Source organism: Ciconia boyciana, chromosome 8, assembly GCF_034638445.1.
Source record: "Ciconia boyciana chromosome 8, ASM3463844v1, whole genome shotgun sequence".
NCBI classification, from domain to species: Eukaryota; Metazoa; Chordata; class Aves; order Ciconiiformes; family Ciconiidae; genus Ciconia; species Ciconia boyciana.
This window is the reverse complement of record NC_132941.1, coordinates 62720027-62738524: the sequence shown is the minus strand read 5'-3', so window position 1 is coordinate 62738524 and position 18498 is coordinate 62720027. Positions and strand designations below refer to the sequence as shown.

At 40.5% G+C, this 18498-nt stretch overlaps 1 protein-coding gene across 1 annotated transcript in view; it reads left to right on the top strand.

Annotated features, from left to right (window-relative positions):
• Positions 1 to 18498, top strand: part of CPXM2 (carboxypeptidase X, M14 family member 2) — a 77954-nt gene that overhangs the window by 35818 nt on the left and 23638 nt on the right. Inside the window, exons 4-5 of the mRNA XM_072870361.1 lie at positions 13231 to 13315; positions 13840 to 13990. Of these exons, the coding sequence (XP_072726462.1) occupies positions 13231 to 13315; positions 13840 to 13990 (236 nt within the window). The remainder of the gene's footprint in view (positions 1 to 13230; positions 13316 to 13839; positions 13991 to 18498) is intronic.

Genomic DNA, 18498 nt, shown 5'->3' with positions numbered 1-18498 from the left:
AACACCAGTGCTGCACTGCTTTATCTTGTTGTATTGCTATTTTTAGTTCAGCTATATTGCGAGCTTACAGCAGGACTTGACACTATTTATAGTTGGTATTCACGGTTGTCTCTTTGTTTGGTTTTTAAATTACTGAATTTTGCTTTTGCCTTCTTCCTCCACAAAGAGCTTGGTGGGCAGATCTCTGAGGGTCTGCAGTAGGAGCAAGGTTGATTCTGGGAGAGCGGGTCCAGGCTCCTCCTGGATTGTTACTCAGATTTGTGGAGAAACAGGTACGTTTTTGCTTCATAGGAGCAAAGGTGGTTTCAGCTGGGCCAGCTGCTCTGTGGGGCAGGCTAATGCCTCCTGGAAAGCATGTCCTGTAAGATCAAGCTCTGCCCCATGGAGGGGTCAGGGGAGTGGGGAGAAATAGTCCCAGGAAGGGGTGACCTCCTTCCCTACCTCCAGCTTGCTCACAAGTGACTACCATGGAGGTGTTTTTTCTTGTCAGAGTGTGATGGCCTCCGTCTTGCTTGGTGTCTCTTGATACAGCCTTGGCTGTGGGACTGCCTTCCCTGGAGTCCACCTCATTTATTCTCTCCCCTCATCAGACTGAACAGATAAAATCAGTGTAGTTGATGTTAGTGTGCTCTGCTTCTGCACGTGTAAGTCCTTAGATTTTAAAAATAACTTGGTACTCCCTGAGGTACCAAATTAGATGTTCATGTTTTCAAAAGAGTTTAGGCTGATGTATGCAGCCCTCATCTGAACCAAGAGAGGTGTCCTGGGATTTCCAGAGTCTCAGCACCTGGGAACATCATACCCAGGAAGATGGCAGATGCTGCTTTCTGAATTAATCATGTTGTTGCATCTGAAAGGTGATCTTCTCAGTATGACTTTCTACCCCAATTCCTCCAGCAGTCAAGAAAGCGAGAGGAAATAGAAAAAACCGTGAAATCCTGGTGTGGAGAAGAGCTACGCAAAGGGAAATGGAATCCAGGCAACAGTAGAGACCCTGAGCTTGGAGCAGAAGTTGCCTTAGGGTGGGGTTCAGAGGCACTGATGGAAGCTTTGGTACTTGTGGGAAACTCAGGAGACAATGACCTCACTGTAGTCATAGGGGTTGCATGCAGTGAATTCACTTTTGTAAGCCAGCCCAGGAGAAACAGGGTGGTAGGACTTTTATTGGTGTGGGCAGGTTCTTTTGTGTCTGCTTTGCTGTAATGGGCACTAGAAGCAAAGGAGATTCATTAGCTTCCCTCTCTTTATACTTAGCTATTGACTGTGATGGTATCAAAAAGGACTGTTTATGATATGAAATTTTGTACAAAAAGATGCCATTCTGTTACATGAGGCACTTTCCCAACTTCTCCACGAAGTTATGTGACAAGAATATAGTGCTTTCATAACTAATAGAAACATATGTTGGAGAAAAAGTTATTTCAGGTAGGAGAGCCAAAAACCAACCTTCTGATCTGGGTTGTATTAGAAGCAAAAGCCTGCCAAGCTTGAGAGCCAAGGTAAGATTTTTTTATTTAAGCCTTGGAGACTTTCCCAGCCTTATATTAAAAAAAAAAAAAATCAAGACACTAGGATATATGCTAAGTTCACCAATGCTGTTAAATGATAGTGATAAAAAATCAGAAAAGAACCTTTTTTCCTTTTTCCTCTTTGTATTGAACAAGAAATTTTAACAAACTGGAAAAAATTATGTAACTGAAAGTCCTCTCTGAGCTTCTGCCTAGATCAGATTTGTACCTCTCCTGGTCTCTTTAGCTTCCTGATGCTGACTCAATGAGGACGTGTAAAGTTACAAGGGAGGGCAAGCAAGGACACCCTGCTGAATCCTGCAGCAAATAACTTTGCCCCTCATTGCAGGGCTGCAACATCCAAGTTATTAGCAGTCTGGCCTTTGATTCTGCTGGTCTGTCTGATGCTGTAGCCAGAGCTAGTGTACCAGTGGTGGAAGCAACACTTCATTCCTCTGTAGCAGCACTGGCAACTGTAGTCTGGTTTTCTGATGGCCCACTCCACACAGAGACAGTCTATTCACATCAAGCCTTGTTTATTGGTTTTCTTGGAGCTTTAGAGGCAATGGATGAGTTGAAGGCTACACTTGATGCAATGCAAAGAACATAAAAATGCACGGGGCTGTCATTTTCTGTATGCTGGCAGGAACTGCTTCACCTCAGTTATTCCTCTCCCAGTCTCACTTGAAGTTCCTATTTCACATCTGTCTTCCCCTGTGGGCTGTGGTTCTGCTTGCCTGTCTAGGGCTCTTGTGCTTGAGACGTGAGAGCCTTGAGGAGGAAGAGGCCAAGGTGCAGAAACAGCTCGTGAAAGCACAGATGACCCGATTAGAGAAAGAAGGAAACCATGCTTGGTTAGTAATGAGTACTTGAATTGTTTAATCATTTAGTTTTTAAGGAAAAACACTTCTGAGTCAAATCTTGTGATCAAATTGCCTGGCTGTGAAATCCATGATAGTCATGTGGAACCAAATCTTCCTGCTTTTCTGTTTTCCTCCAGTAAGAAGAAAAAAACAGGCTTTGAACAAAACCTCCTGAATTTGAGGAGTCCTTCCTTTTACCTGTCAAAGCAAGCACGAGGACTCAAGGGCTGTTGCTGTTCAGGCACCTCAGGCTTTCTCGGGGAAACATGAAATCATGGCAAAGCTCTCTTTACCATCATAAATGGCATACTCTGCTTAGATTATCCAGAAGATCTGCAGATGTTAAATTTCTCAGATAAAGCAGGGCCCAGCTGCAAGAACCAGGACTCCTTTTTGATTTTTACACTGAGGTTATCCAAAATGCACAGGTGCCACAAACGTGGGTTGATATGAATAAAAGCTAACACCTTGAGTGGGCTGAATATCAGTTCCTTTCTATGAACTGAGAACATCCAGAGATCAGTGTCTCCGGACAGTTACCACACTTTCACTACGAATATCCAGTAGTTGATAGATGGACATTGGTGACATCTCTTTGCAGAGCTGTTTTGTTTGCCCTCTCAGGCTAGAGAAAGTTGTGTGAGTGATGTGACCTTTTAGAAAGGCATGTGATGTCCTCATCCAAGAGGTGGATGGTGCCATAGCTGTGCTAAAAGAGGGTTTATGGATGAATATTTGGGGGAGAAACACCATATGTAATTCTTTATATTGCTGCTAGTACATCCTTCAGTTTTATGAACCAAGTATCTTTAAACTGCTTAAGGCTGAGTGGGACACTGGAAGCATCACTGTGGAATTGTGCCATATATTTAAAGCTATGATGTGATAGCTTAAAATATGCACTCTCTTGACAGAGGGGAAAAAAAAATTAATCACTCTTAACAGTTTGGCAAGAATCTAAAATGTAGGAATATGTTTCCCACAACCCAAACAATCTTTTGATAATTCAGCACCATCTTCTGTATCAAGAGAAAGCCCACATATCTAAATAGACTCAACATGTACTGACTGTAATGTAAAGCTTCAGACTGTTTCAACACAGAGTATGTTTTGACTTTTAGAGGATGCCATGTTTCAGTGAGTAAGACGTATTTGTGACTTGATGCATTTTATTAAAATTAATCTTTCAACCATGTTAAATTATGCACTATCACTGCACATCATGAAATAACAAAATGACAACAATAAAAAAGGGATGAAATAATCTCTGCAGAATGATCAAATTCCAAAGCAAAATTCTGAAATTTTTAGAAAAAAAAGACTTGCTTCCAAATATGTCTTCTTTAAGAGCTTTCATCTTCATGAAAAGATTTAAGTTTTTTTACTTTTATGCAAGATATTTGTCTTTAAGGAAAAAATAGGGGGGTGGCATTTTTCAGAGTCTGATTTGGGTGGAGGTTAACCTGCATGCCTTGCAAACCTGCAACAGGGCTTAAAAGGCTGGTTGGTTGGAGGAGATGACAAATCAATGGTGTTGCTGGCTGGAAGAAATAATGACAATGACTTACTCATATTGCTTACTTTTAAACTGGTCATTTTTGTTCATCACTGTTGAAGCCATGTTTTAACTAGAAGTTAGTGTAGATGCCACTACATGCTCCCTACTGTCTCCCTTGTTTGACTTCCTTGTGCTATTCTATAGGGATAGCAAATAACAAATATCCAGCAGATTTGATCTTGTGTCTGGTCATGCTTTTTCCTAAAGACAAGATATTTGTAATTGAATAGGGGAATAATTTTGCAATTTTCTACAGTACACCCTCATTCCTAGCCTGCTCTGTGTGCACTGTAGCCCTTCCTGATCCCCCAGCATTCCTTTTGAGAAACTGTCCTTAGGGAATTGTAGGTCTGTAGCAAGCTGGGTACCTTCCAGAGATATAGTTGAGGATAAATTTAGGTCAGTACATTTTACTTACTTCTAATTTTGGCAGTACAGCATTCTGCTCTTTCTTTAGTCACAAAATGAATGAGTTGCCCCAAATTTTAATTTATTGCTATACTCACTGACAGTTCCTCAGGAGCTGAGACTTGCTTTTATGGGCAGTCTGGATGTGAGGATTGCAAGGTGGTAAACTTCCCTGCTTGCAAGGGGGTAAAAATCCTTGCTTCAGCCATTCATGGTATTAAGATGATGGTCTCAGCAGTAAGATTGGCTTCATGAAGAGATAATAGCATCAGCATCTTCAGTATTCCAATAATCAGAGTAAAAGAGCAGTGATAATCCATTCAGTGTAGCTGCATTAGCATTTGGGACCGTGGAGTGGTTACTCGTAGGTATTTGAGTTGTCTCTACAGATACCCAAGAAAACAGAATTTTGCACTGTACACAAGAAGGGACAAAATACAACAACCATGCAATGCTGCTTTTGAAAGCATAGTAGAATAAACTCTAAAACCTGTCCAGCTCACAAGGACAACAGACATAGGTGGCATTGACTTTTGAAGTAGTACCTCCTACCCCCATGCAGAAGCTGTGAAAACACACCCTGATTAAACTTCAGCAAATTCAATGAAAACATCTTCATATTTTATCCAAGTTGTGTAAATAAAATAAGCAGCTGCTCTGTACTGACTTGAATTGTTACAGTGCATTAAATCAGTGCAAACTGTTATTTGCCCTGACGGGTGACAGGACTGCAGAGTTTATTACAGCTTCCCCAAAGTCAGACTCTCATAGAGTGAATTGTTCCAAATCCACTGAAATCATATCAAGTGTATTGATGGGATTTACAAAACAACCTGAATTCAGTGTAGAAAAAGCTCCCTTGGCATATTAATGTCACTAGTTACATATCATACTAGCGGTTATGATTGGTTTTCTTAATAAGTTATATTTTCCTTTAACTCTGGCTTAGTGGAGCCGTCTCATGGGCTTTCAGTTGCAGGACTGAGAGTCAGCCTTTGGCAGCTTCAGTCTCGAGTGCTCTCCACCTATTTACTTAACTTCAGTTCTTGTGCCATGTTAACCTTCCACCTCGATTCTTGTGCCCTACACAGGATTTTGGTACAGCTTTCATCACTGCTGATGAACGCTCATCATCTGCTCCTGGTGTTGGGGAGCTGGGTTTGTGACCAGCTCAGATGATCCCGTGTAGGTGGAGTTCTGACGGCACACCCAGAAATGTATTTATACTTTCACAAGTTTGTTTGATGAAAATGTCAAAAGTGATAATGTTCTGTTGTGGGTATGATTTGACATGGTGCTCTTGCTCCAGTTACGACTCTTGACAAAGACTTGGTGACTTGCCATGCAGCGCTGGGAGGGAGCAGGTCACTGCTGTCCCCACGAGGAGGGCTCCTGCCTGGTTAATCACTGCTTTGCACTGGGAAAGGGTGGTGGTGTGTGGAGAGAACCTGCTTTGGCCAGTGAGGCTCACTGGGGATGTTCAGAAGAGGAAGGAAAGCTGCTTTTTTTTTTTTTAACCTCCGTGGAAGGGACTGCAAGGGGCAGTTTGAAATCAAATGAGCCTGAAGCCTTTAGGAAAAGATACATCAAAAGACTACAGGCAACAGATTACTCACACTTATTAATCACAGCCTTGATTTGTATATTTTGCATGTGCATTATGTCTTGTTGCAGTGAGAATGATTGTGCGTGGGGTTACCTAGGGGACATCAGGCAGCTGCTCCTTTCCCCTCCGCCCGTGCCTTGCGCAGCCTTCCCAAGTCGGCATCCCTTCTGCACGCACCAAGTGGCACTTGGCCGCGTCTTTGGGTGCTCTTGGTAGATGTGAGCCCCTTCAGCATTACTTTAAATATGCTCACAGCTGTGTACACAAATGGCAGTATTTGCTGGTAACTGTCAGAGCTTTCCATTTTCCATTACTTTAATATTCATGGGAAGGAGACAAAAAGGCATAGTGAAGCAGTGCCTATATAGCTCAGATTTTTCTCCTCGGATACGTGATCGATTTACAAAGGTGTGATAGGCACAAATGAGAATGGAGAATTAAAAATGTCACAAAAGGAGGTTTAGAAGAAAAGGAATCACAGCAGATACAGAAGCTATGAAAGGGGAAAGTCTGGTGTAGGAAGAATTTCCAACGCATGCAGATCTCTTTGCAAAGAGTGGCCCGAAATGAGAGGTGTTAAGACTCTCAAATCTTTGGGGCAGAGGATGTCTCTGACCACACACAGGAGGCCTGGCCCCTTCAGGTGTTACTGTCTGAATGTCCAACAGCAAAAGGAAACACCCACAGCTGGCACCAGATTTTCTAGAAAGGTCAGAAAATCGGAGATTAAAGTATTGTAAAAACCTGGCTGTAAGTGGCAGCTGTTGGGTGGGAAATGCATTTGCAAAGCCCAGGCCTCCTCAGTGAGAAGAGAGCTTTGAGAAATCTGTGCTTAATTCATTCTGAGCAAGTGAAATTCTGGCCCTGAGCTTTTCTTCGTAGAGCCTCCAAAGAGCCAGATTTCACAGCAGTATATTCATTTTAGTCAGTTAGAAGCAATTTTAAAAATTAAACATTCAAAGATTTCAATTATTAAAAAAAATACCCTTGCTTGCTAGTCAAGCTCCATCTCTTAAATCATATTTATTTTAATTAGGTTGTAAAACTTGCTGGGCTACCTGTGGTTAGCCTAAGCATTTTTTGACTTGGCTCGTTTTTGAAACTGTTGTGCAGTGGATGATTTAAAAATTTATCAGCATAAATATTATTATAGAACATTAATATTAATGGTTTTACATTTAATTGCATGAGACTACAAATTACTTTTTCAAGCAGAAAGCCATTTAATTGCCAGCATGCTGATTCTGTTGCATGAGTACAGTTTAATCTAAGGTTTGCCTAACATTTTTTTGGTAAAGAGACTCCGCTATTTCAAGTATTTTGGCTTGTCAATTTATGCATTATTGGAGGATACACATCTGTGTGCCTGTCTGGTTCTATTTTCTATTGATTTTAGGGTTTTGTAATGCAGATAAATCAGATTATCATGACAGCAGAAGAATAATATTGTCAGCCGGGTCCATTGTAGATGATGCTAACGTGAACTCTGCCAATGTTTGCCAGTCTCACCCCCAGCGTCTCTGCCGCTGTGGGCTTGAGCTTCTGCTGACCAGCACCTGCCAACCTTCCATGTTCACCTCAAATCATGTGGGGTTTTAGTGATGTGGAAAAGCATCCTTAGAGACTAGGATAAGAGAATCAGATTTATTTCACTTGTTGCTTATTCAGCTTTCCATAATTGAGAAGCTTGGCCTTAAAATATTACATGCAGCAAATGTTGCTCAAACAAAAAAACCCATATCGAAACAGTCAGAAGTCCCAGCTGATGCACTTCCCTGCTGAAGGCTGGACAGCCAAATGCCTGGCATCTCTCCACTGCTGCTCATTCAGCACTCGCCGTGTGTTGCGCTGAGCTGGGATTCATCTGTGTGTCTAAGATGCATAAAGAAAAGTAAGAAAATTATATTGGGGAAGGCAAGGCAGAAAGATGTGGTGGTGTTCTGGTGTTGCCATGATGTCTTCCCTGATGCTCAGTAGCCTGATGATGTGGTTAGATAAGGTAAAGCTGATCCTCTGGACAGGAACCTGACAGGGCTGTAGGAGATCTGCTTTTAATTCTCTGCTTTGATTCAGGTTTCCTCTCTGTCCCTGGGCAAGTCACTTAATCCCTCAGCTTGTCTTTTTTTGGATGGAAGTGGACAAGCTGGATGTTTCCATACATCACAAGAAACTGAATTTAAAATCAAAGATGTTCAAATGAGCCTTGTCTAAACCTAATGCATTATAGATAAAACCCAACTAATTCATAATAACAAAAAACCCCACCACATTAAGTGAATTTGAATCGTATTTTTATTTTTGCATTTATTTTCTGTGAAATGAATTGATTAATGCTGGTAATAGATACTAAGATTTCTCAGGTAGGTTTCTCCTGAAGAGATAAGGCTGGCATAAATTTTAAAAAGGATTATTAATGGGAAGCACCTGAATCCAAATGATTCCTGTCAAATCTGTATCTCAAGATCCTTTTCTAGCATTGATGAAACTTGTGAGGCAGTCATGTAAACAGCACTTTGTGCTAGAGCATCATGAACTAGAGGTAACCTTGAATACTTTTGAAGGTACTGTCATGCAATAACTTCTGTATTGCCTAGCTTCCTGCCAAGAAAGAGCTCGATAATGAACACACTCTTTTCTGAATGCCGGCTTAGGACTTTCCCTGAATTATATCTCCTTGACTCTATAAAACCAATGAAATACCTGAGGAATATAATAGTACGTCCAGGGAGGATTTTATAGAGTGAATTCAGAAGAGCTTCTCTAAAACAACAGTGGGGACACCCTAAGTACTGTAAAGCTTTATAGCTTTTATCCAGCTTTGCTTAGATTTCTTTATTGTTCAATGCTGATGGGCCCTGAAGAGATTTGATGTGATGTGCTGCAGAAATGAACGTCTGCAAATCCCAAACCCAATGAGATGGATCTTCCTGTCATCAGGTAACAACACAGAGCAAATGACGTTCCCCAGTACTTCTTTCTTCTACAACAAGACTTTGCTTTACCTGTCATGTTTCTGTGATGGATTTCCCTGAAAGCTTTAGATTTCTGTGTCTACATGACTAAACTGAGCACCATGTATGTATTAAACTCTTCAATTCCAGGAAGCCCTGTGCTTACTGTAAACAGACTGGCTGTTGATTCGAGCACGTGCAACACATCCATCTGCTTCCTGGAAGCATCAGACCTCCTGTGCTGCACATGTGTAGAAAATCTGCAGCTTTCGAGAAGATTTAGCATGTGAATGATGCTCTGTATCTGTAGAAATAGCTGGGATTTAAAGATATTCAGCTGCCTGGTCAGAAACCCTGTGCATTTAGCTTCTGCTGGTTTTCCAGATATTCTGAACACATGAATGCATGCAGTGGTCCCCTTCCCCACCGTGGGGAATGTGATTTTGAGGCAGAAGATGCCATTTCTGAGGGGAATCTGAATTTACAGCAGCCTTCTCAATATCAGCAGAAGCTGTTTTTCTTATGACCTTGGATAAAAGGGGGAAGAACTTAAGCCCCTAGAGGCGGTTTTGCATTTAGTGCCAGTGGGAGAAGGATCCAGTCACCTGTGATGTTTTTATTCTGCATCTCAACAAATGCAAAGTGGATGCTTATTCCTTCCAGGCAAGCACAGTTAATAGGATATGGTGTGTGAGCTAATATATTACGCTGATTTATCTTGTCCCATGACCCTCTGTAGTCCTTCTGTGCTGCAAATGTGCAAGACTGGATGTAGTCCTATTTGTATTTTAATTGGCAGACTGCATCTGAAAAGCATGTTACTTGTCACTCAAGCTGGAATATGTGTATGACTGATTAGTATACATTTTCTTTTGGGAGAAGTTTGAACCTTTGTAACTGGTAGGGAGTGAGAAAATTAAAATATGGTAAATAAAAGTCCTAGATTGGAAGTACTAGTGTAAGAGTAACACTTTCTTATGCCAATAAAATGAGCTGGTTCTTTTAAAAACTGTCTATATATGCCATGATTTTCTTACAAAATTCTCAATTATACAGAACGTCCACTGTTATCTTGTTTTCATGTGGTTGTGATACTGTGTCTGAAAACTTTTTTTCAGCTGTAATGAATATGGATGTTTTGTGTTTGTCCTCCTAATCTTATTTGTGCAGTTGAAGTAAAGGAAGTTCTGTAATACTTCAGAAGCAATGATGTCTTTCTGGTTTGTAAAGTTGCCTCTTTGAGTCATTTACCCTGATTTTGAAAAGTGGCCAAGAATATTATAATAAACCAACCAAACAAACAAAAAATCCCAAACCACAAAAAACCACCAAAAAACCCCACACCACCATTTTATGTGCACTGAATATGTACACTACCCTCCCCACCCCCATTCAAATCCATGAGTTTTGCTCTCAAACTTGGTTTCTTTTTCAATCAGAAAAAGTTATTTTTCCTCTTCCTGGAGTTTTGAGGTTGGCCATTTCCAAAATTCCTAATTCCAATCTTTGCTAGATGTAAGTCTGCCTTTCTTCAACTTATGATCGCAGTGAAATCTTCTGGTGCAACTGCCAGGTTATTGCAGAAGTTGAGGGAAGAAAGTAAAGTTCTTTACGAGAGTTAGTAGAAACTTTTATCATGCACCGAAGTCACTGTCTATTTTGTTGTATATCATTTTACAGCCACGAAGACTTGAGATGCCAGCATGGCACTTCACAGATCTCTGGCAAATCCCCTACCCCAGGAGATCTTCTGCTGACAGGCAGACAATTAGTATTTTCGGAAGGCTGCTAACTTTTTCAAGTTGTTTAACAAACGTTGAAGTAGCCTTACAGGTGATAGATGTATTCATCTTTTCAATGCAATAATAAAAAGTTCAGTCTGCTTGGCAATAGTCAAGATTTTTCCACTTAACGTGAACGGCAATATCTATTCATTGAAGATGACTGGTGAAAGATTTGTTAAGGGCTGGTTTAGTGTGTAAAATAGAGCTGGGTTTGTTCAGTCATTTTTTCAAAATCAGATGATGTCTCATGTTTGATTTTGGGGGGGTATTAGTATACTACATACAGAAGTGCTTTTCTAAATCCTACTTGGCTAATCTTTGGTTTTAGGTGTCATTGTAAGTCTGGACATCCGTTTGAATCGTTTGTGTGAGCGGGACAACTGTTACTCAGAAAATGAAGTAGCAGATGGAAATCTAAAGTTATACACTTTCTGCTGCCATGCATTGATTTAGGTATCATTTGAAGCTCACAATTTTGTACAAGATGAAGCTGGGTGAACTTGTGCTGATCTTCTGGCTGATGAATTTGCTTTTGTTCTGCCCCTGACCTTTTTTGATCTTCACTAGAAGCCTGACTCTCTTTTAGTGAACACATAAAGGCTAGTTTGTCCCTTGAAACATAAACACAGTGAATGTGTGTGTTCATAGGTAGTTTACTAATATTATTTGTTGATTTTAAAAGAAAGAAAAGCAAACCAAGTTGCATTCGTATGGGTGCAGTACAAGGGGAAGCTTTTCTTAGGTGTGTCTGTCCTTCCAGGTAGTCCCTTATCTCCGATCCATATGCTCTGATGCTTCTCCTATAACTGCCCAAATTGCCCCTGTTCTTCTTTCTAGTCCCAAGAGCTCGTTTCACTCCCAGCAATCTGACTGGGTAGCTTAGCTAAGAACCCATGTTCAAGAATGACTGCTCTAGAGGACTGCTGGTTACGCACGATCAGTTTATATACATGAAAATAGAATGTAATCATCCTGGACTGACTTTACGGTACAAAGATACCTCCAAGCCACAACTCTCCTCCAAGTCACTGCCTATTGAAACCAGGAAGGTGTTAGGGAAAAAAAATAAATTACTGCTGCCCTTTCAGACCAACAAATATGACAGGAGAGTCAGGGCATTACCTTCTTCATAGCTGTATACACATTACCATGGGGAATGCCCAGACAGTGTAAAAGCTACGTAGCTTTAACTCCACTCAGAATATAGGAAGAAGCATTTTATTTCTCCTCATGCTCTTCTTTAGCTGAATACAGAGAAGGCATAATTTAAGTACAAATGAAGATTTTGCTTTTTTAGATTAAAAGGGATTTTGTTGTAAATCAGATAACAGGCTACTAGAAAGACCAGCTTACTGAAGATTGATCTAGATAATTGTAGTAGTGCACTAGTACTGTGATCAATCAGACTCTGCCGTGCAGAGACAGAATTGTCTCTCTGTTCCTGTCTATTGCTAATAAATACAAGAATGACTGCAGGCTCCAGTCATTCTTGCATTGGAAGAAATGGAAATTTTGCTGGTTGAAATTCACGGACTTTTCATTCTAGAGTATTTATTACTTTTTTCACATCCTCTCTGGTAATAACAGCAGACATAATAAATGTTCTGTAGCTGAAAAGGTAAGATTTTTGAACACTGGATGCATCTGTTCTAGATAAGCCATTTATATTGAACTCTGCATATAAAAGGAAAGGAGAACAGTAATCCCTTACCTCCTGGAATCCCAGAATATTCTCTTGTTGGTTTTTTGCTTCTATGTGTTAGGCTTTTTAAATTATCTGTTGAATCTAGATTTGCATGTCATTTTTTCAGCCACCTGACATGAATTTGCCAAGTGGGATTTCCATGGCTAGCAGTCTTACAAGCTTTATTACATCAAACACAATTTGCAGTCATTCTAAGTGTCCTGCTTTCAGCTGGGATAGAGTTAATTTTCTTCCTAGTAGCTGGTACAGTGCTGTGGTTTGGATTTAGGATGAGAATGATGTTGATACCACACTGATGTTTTAGTTGTTGCTGAGCAGTGCTGACACTGGTCAAGGACTTTTCAGCTCCCCCTGCTCTGCCGGGTGCAGGAGAAGCTGGGAGGGGGCACAGCCAGGATGGTTGATCCAAACTGGCCAAAGGACTATTCCATACCATATGGCATCATGCTCAGTATAGAAACTGGGGGGAGGTGGCCGGGGGCAGCAATTGCTGTTTGGGGACTGGCTGGGTATCGGTCGGTCAGTGGTGAGCGGTTGCATCACTTGTTTTTTTTGTTTGTTTGTTTTTTGTTTTTCCCTGGGTTTTGTTCCTCTCTCTCTTGTTATCTTCCTTTTCATTACAATTTAATAATAATAATAATAATAGTTATTATTTTGTTTCAATTATTAAACTGTTCTTGTCTCAGCCCATGAGTTTTCTTACTTTTGCTCTTCCGATTCTCTCCCCCATCCCACCAGGAGGGGGGAGGGTGAGCGAGCGGCTGGGTGGTGCTTAGTTGCTGTCTGGGGCTAAACCATGACACTAAGTTATGAAAAAATAACTTAGATACTCTTTGTCTTTTTCAAGGAGTAACTGGGTGACCTCTTACAGAGTATTGGTGAGCAATGACAGTCATGCATGGACTGCTGTCAGAAATGAATCTGGAGATGTGGTGAGTATCACAAAAGAGATGTTTTATGAAGAAGAGCAGAGGTGGGGAAAGTGGGGGCTGACCATGTGGAGTTTTGATTTGTCAGATTAGTCAGTGTAAGACTACAAGGCAACACCTCTTAGTGGTCCCACTGATTTTAAGAGCAAATCACATAATACAGAGAGGGACCGAGAATATCCTATATGGCAAATCTGCATGTGTCTGCCTATGGCTGTGAATGCCACCCTGGCAGTGGTCTTGCCTATGATGAGATATGTTTCAAGGGTTAGCATCAGTCTGCTGATCCCTGAGGACACCTCATGCCCGTGAGGTGCCTGTTCCCAGGAGAGGGTGTGGAGCTCCAGCTCCTTTGCCCCTCTCTGAGGGGTCATGGCGGGGATTGTGCTCTTTGAAGAGCAATTCTGGCCTGAGCCACTATCAATCTGGGGCTGTACCAGGTGACTTCATTTGTTTCTATTACCAAAAGTGCTAAAAGACTTTTTGAAGAACTGATCTTGCCATTTTCATATGTTTCGCCTGCATAGATTTTTGAAGGAAACAGTGAGAAAGAGATTCCAGTTCTTAATATGTTGCCGGTGCCGCTGGTTGCACGTTATATCCGTATAAACCCTCGGTCCTGGTTTGAAGAAGGTAGCATCTGTATGAGACTGGAAATCTTAGGGTGTCCTTTGCCAGGTAAGAGTCTTTCTCAATTGATGTTGACATGGTTGCCTGTGCCAGGACTCAGAAATTTTATTTCCTTTGGATATCTTTGCTTTTGATATAATATCTGTCTTTAGTGAGTAGAGTTATGCAAAAAGTAACAAAATAATCTGTCCAGATAAACGGACAGTATCAGGATAACTCTTCAAATGCAACTGCATGGTATCTATAAGTAGCGTTATTAATAAAAGGAGATTGCATGGATGATCTAACAAGATTTTCTCTGTTGTTTGGGCTGAAGTGCAGTGCAATTAATCTTACTGAGTATACGTGTACTAGGGAAGCAATAGGATTATGTAACGGGACAGTCACTTGCAGATGTCTTAAGCTTCTAAGGCAAGAAAGAACCATTATAATTATGTAGTCTGACTTTTAATTTTTATTTTTTTATTTCATTGTACAGGCCATAGGACTTCCCTGAATTAATTTGAAGGCAAATACTGTGACTGAAATAGTGCTTTTCTTGTAGGGGGGGAAGGAGGGGAGTTGGGGATATAAAGAATTTCTAGCAAATTTCAAGTGTTATCAAATCCAGCATGATCCTGGTAAGTCTCAGGTGAAGGCAAATGGTCCTATCCTTGGGAAAGACTGTGGAAAAGCCACAGCCTGATGTTTAGCACAAGCTTCAGGTGTTAGCTGTTTCTCTTATCATATGAATACAAAATACAATTAGGGTTTTGCTAAGCAGTGTATACAAAGTGAAACCTTATACAAGGCCACTTAAAAAAAAGGCATTCAATACTGCAAATTGTGGCAAAGCTGTGTGTCTGTTAAGCACACTGTAAATAGTCTCACTGTGGATTTGTGTCTTCATATGTGTGTGTGTATGTATATAAATATTTGAAAAACTGTTTGTTCAAACCTTTCCTAAGTTGCCCACTACTCATTCCACATCTCTTATCTGCTTTATCTGCTTTTTTTATTTCTGTTTGATCTTAAATTCTGGCACCTTGGGGATAGCTCTCTCTTTTTTTTGCAGGGGGCTATGAATAGTATTTTCAGAAATACTAAAGCCAGAAAGAGAACTGCCTTTCCAGAGCCTATCATTACTGCTTTAACTGTTCCTGCTGCTGTTCAGAGACTTGCTGCCTCCAATTCCACTGTTGATGTAGGGTCTTCACATTGCAAGCAGAGGTAGCCTGATTTTTGTCCTTTAGATGTTTAAATACTCATGGAAAAAAAAACCAGTCTGGGGCACAGAAGGGATAATTCTCTGATGAAGAGAAGTATGGAGCAAGTATTGTCATAAAACTTCATCTGTAGGTGTATTACTGTGAAGCAGTGAAAGTTAGGAGCACTTAGACTACTGCTTTTCTGGGGGTAACATCGTGGACTTGAATGGCAGTGACCAAGGGTGTCCTGCGTATGTGAATATTCATGTTTTCAGTAGGATTCTGATTTATTTCAACCGTGGGTTTAGAAAACTCCAGCTCTGTGGGTTGCTTGTTTCCTACTGTACATTTTACCCTGGAGGGGTAATTCCAGAGCCAGCATTTCCCCTCAGCTCTTGAAAGGGCTGTCAAAAAGCAGTGATCTATCCCAAATTCTATGCAGGTTTGCAGAGGACCCACTCTCTATAACACAGGGTGTGAGGCTGAAGGAAAAGCATAGCTTTCATCAGTACCGTGACTTTACTGGCATGCAGGACATGCATGGAGGTCTCCAGGGAATAACAGAGATGACACTCAGACCATTTTGGAGAGCAGCTTGTAGGGAAATTCTCACAATCCTTTTCAGTTCCATAAACCTGTACTTAAAGAGGAAAGAGGAAAAATGACGATATTTGGAAAGGTGATTTTTACTAAGTGCAGCAGCTATTTACACCAGTTTTTTATTTGGTACACACCTATACAGGGCCAGATGCAGTGTTAACATTTGCCACCCTTCAGCGTCACGGGGCTGTATCAAGTGGGTGAAGGTGTTATGGGGGTAAGAACATATCTGCGTTTCCACCACTGTCGCAATGAGTGCTGTTACAGCTTGTTGCAGGTCTTGGATTAGCATAGGAACAGCATCAGTGCTTCTTCATGGTAGTCATTTATTGAATTAATTGCCTGTAGTGGCTGATTCAGTTTATTCTGGAAAGAAAATACCAGAGTCATTCATTGAGAAGCACAATGGGAATGGGGTGTGTTTATTCAAAATATAATTGGACTGAAAAAACTAATAGGTTTTGATAAGCTGCTGACCTGTCTTTTTAGCTCAGAAAGAACTGACGTTTCTTTTTTCTAGCTCATTTTATTCATCGCATGCAAGGTGCTCAAAACAAAGCTGTTCCCCAGGTTGTAGAGGCCTTTCCATGCACTTTTTCTTCCTGTAGGACATCACTTATTTTTTGTAGTTCCCTGTAACTGGATTCCTCACCCTTTATTGGTGTCATCTTACTCGTTCCAAGTTAGATAGCCAGCTGGTTTGGCCATGGGTCCAGCGTCTTTGATAGCACTGCTCTAATACACTGTATTGACTGTGCGACTAGAAATCAAGGGTTCTTTTCTGACAGAAGTTTCCTCCATAAAATTGAGCAAGTCTCCTAAATTCATCCAAATCAGGAGACGGAGCTCTGTCAGTTCACACACCTCTATCCTTTCGAAAGCCCAGAGACCCATGAAAGAAGTTATGCGATGCTCAGTTTCCTTGAATACCTGTTGTGGTTTTGATCATATTTGCACCCTGAGTGTGAACATACAAGAAATCAAGTTGTCAGGAGGAGCAGTTTGGTTGTGTTTTAGAGCGCTCATGCACCGTGTCCTCCTGAGGCAATGACGATGCACGGGCAGATGGGATGTAGGGAAATACCCCAGGAAAAAAAGTGAGGCTGAAGGAAAGTAAGTAATTTTTCATGACTGAATTTCTTTTCATGTTTTTTAAACTTGTAATGTTAGGTTTTGTGTCTTTATTAATCCCTGAATAAATTTAGTGATTTGTATTCAGTCTGTACTCTACATCAGCTTTCCATCATGTAGGCTCACAAGCGAGGGTAAGAAAGGAATACCAGATAAAGAAGAAACCTGAATAAGCTATTAATATTCTAGGAAAGCTGGTTAGCACTGGCAAAATGGGATGGAAATGGTTAAAGACAGCTAGGACCCATTCCTGTGGGTAGGGCTCTCTTAATACAACCTGCTGCATATGCTAGGTGCACTAAAAGTTGGACAAATCAGGAGAAAACACTATTTAGATAATTGGAACAGAGAAGTTACTGGTTATCTAATCGGTATTATATAAGATTATTTTAATTTTTATCAGTGAAATGCTTATATATTATTCATAACATACTTTTTTGGTGTATTGTAGGCTAGTTTTGACAAACAACCTTTTCTAGACTGTTGCAGTAGCTCTACAAAAAATGCTGCGTTATCCAACTGCATCGGTACCGTCTTTCAGGCAACAGAAGGGATTTGCTGTTTCACCAAGGGAGAAACATTTAGCTGTGGAGGAAAGATGCCAGAAAATCCTACCTATAGCAAAGGATGAGTGCTGCCATTTCTTGCTGGGGAAAAAGAGGACAAAAGCACCAGTATTTAATTCCCTCTCCAGTTTCCAAAAATTTTAGTATTTACATAGATGTAGACTGACACGCGCAATCTTTTGCAATTGCCTCAGAGGAATGGATGTACTTTCCTTGCCTGTTCTTTCTCAAACCTAAGGAAAATCAAAAAGAAACTGCATATGATCAAACGTACCCAGAGATAGGAGAGAGAAAAGTAGCTGAGCTCTTCATGCATTTATTTATACTGTAGAGTATTCAATGCAATAGGCAATTATATTAATGGAATCAATTTGTGATTAAATTTAATTTTTAATAATTCTTATATAGAAAACTATCATTGGTGTCATGATTATGCCCTCACTTTCAACCCAAGATGAAAGTTGAACTACTCTGTAATGGAGTACCATGTTTTGCCATGGATGCATTATTCGGTCTTATTTTCATTGCTTGTCTCTTCTTGCCAGTCTACCTGGTTAAGTCTAGGAGTGTGCTCGTTTTGGATAAAACTGTGACTTTCTACGACTGTCTTTGGTTATAAGTGATTGTGTATACACCAGTACTAAATTCAGTGAACTACTTGTGAGAGTAAATTTTTGCTTAGAGTGACAGTCTGTCTTTGTGTTCTGCTTTTACCACTGCAAAGCTAAGACTTAATCTTGGGCAATTTAAAACTTTTTTGGGAGTTTGCCTGAGCAAAGACTGAATAAAAATGAGTCCAAATAATTGCCTGAGCAAAGACTGAATAAAAATTATTCTCAATAATTCTCCTGGGAAAGGCCAATGTATTATGCTTCTCCATACTCATCAAGACAGATATGTAACATCCCCAGCAATACAGTGGGTGTCATTAAAAGGTTTTCTTTCATATTTTATTTGCAAAATGAAGTGTATACTATTCTGGAGAAGTATTAACAATCCTCAGAATTATCATTATTATCAGAATCAAACTGTAGGACATCATTAGAAGGATCAAACATTGGTAGAAAATTTT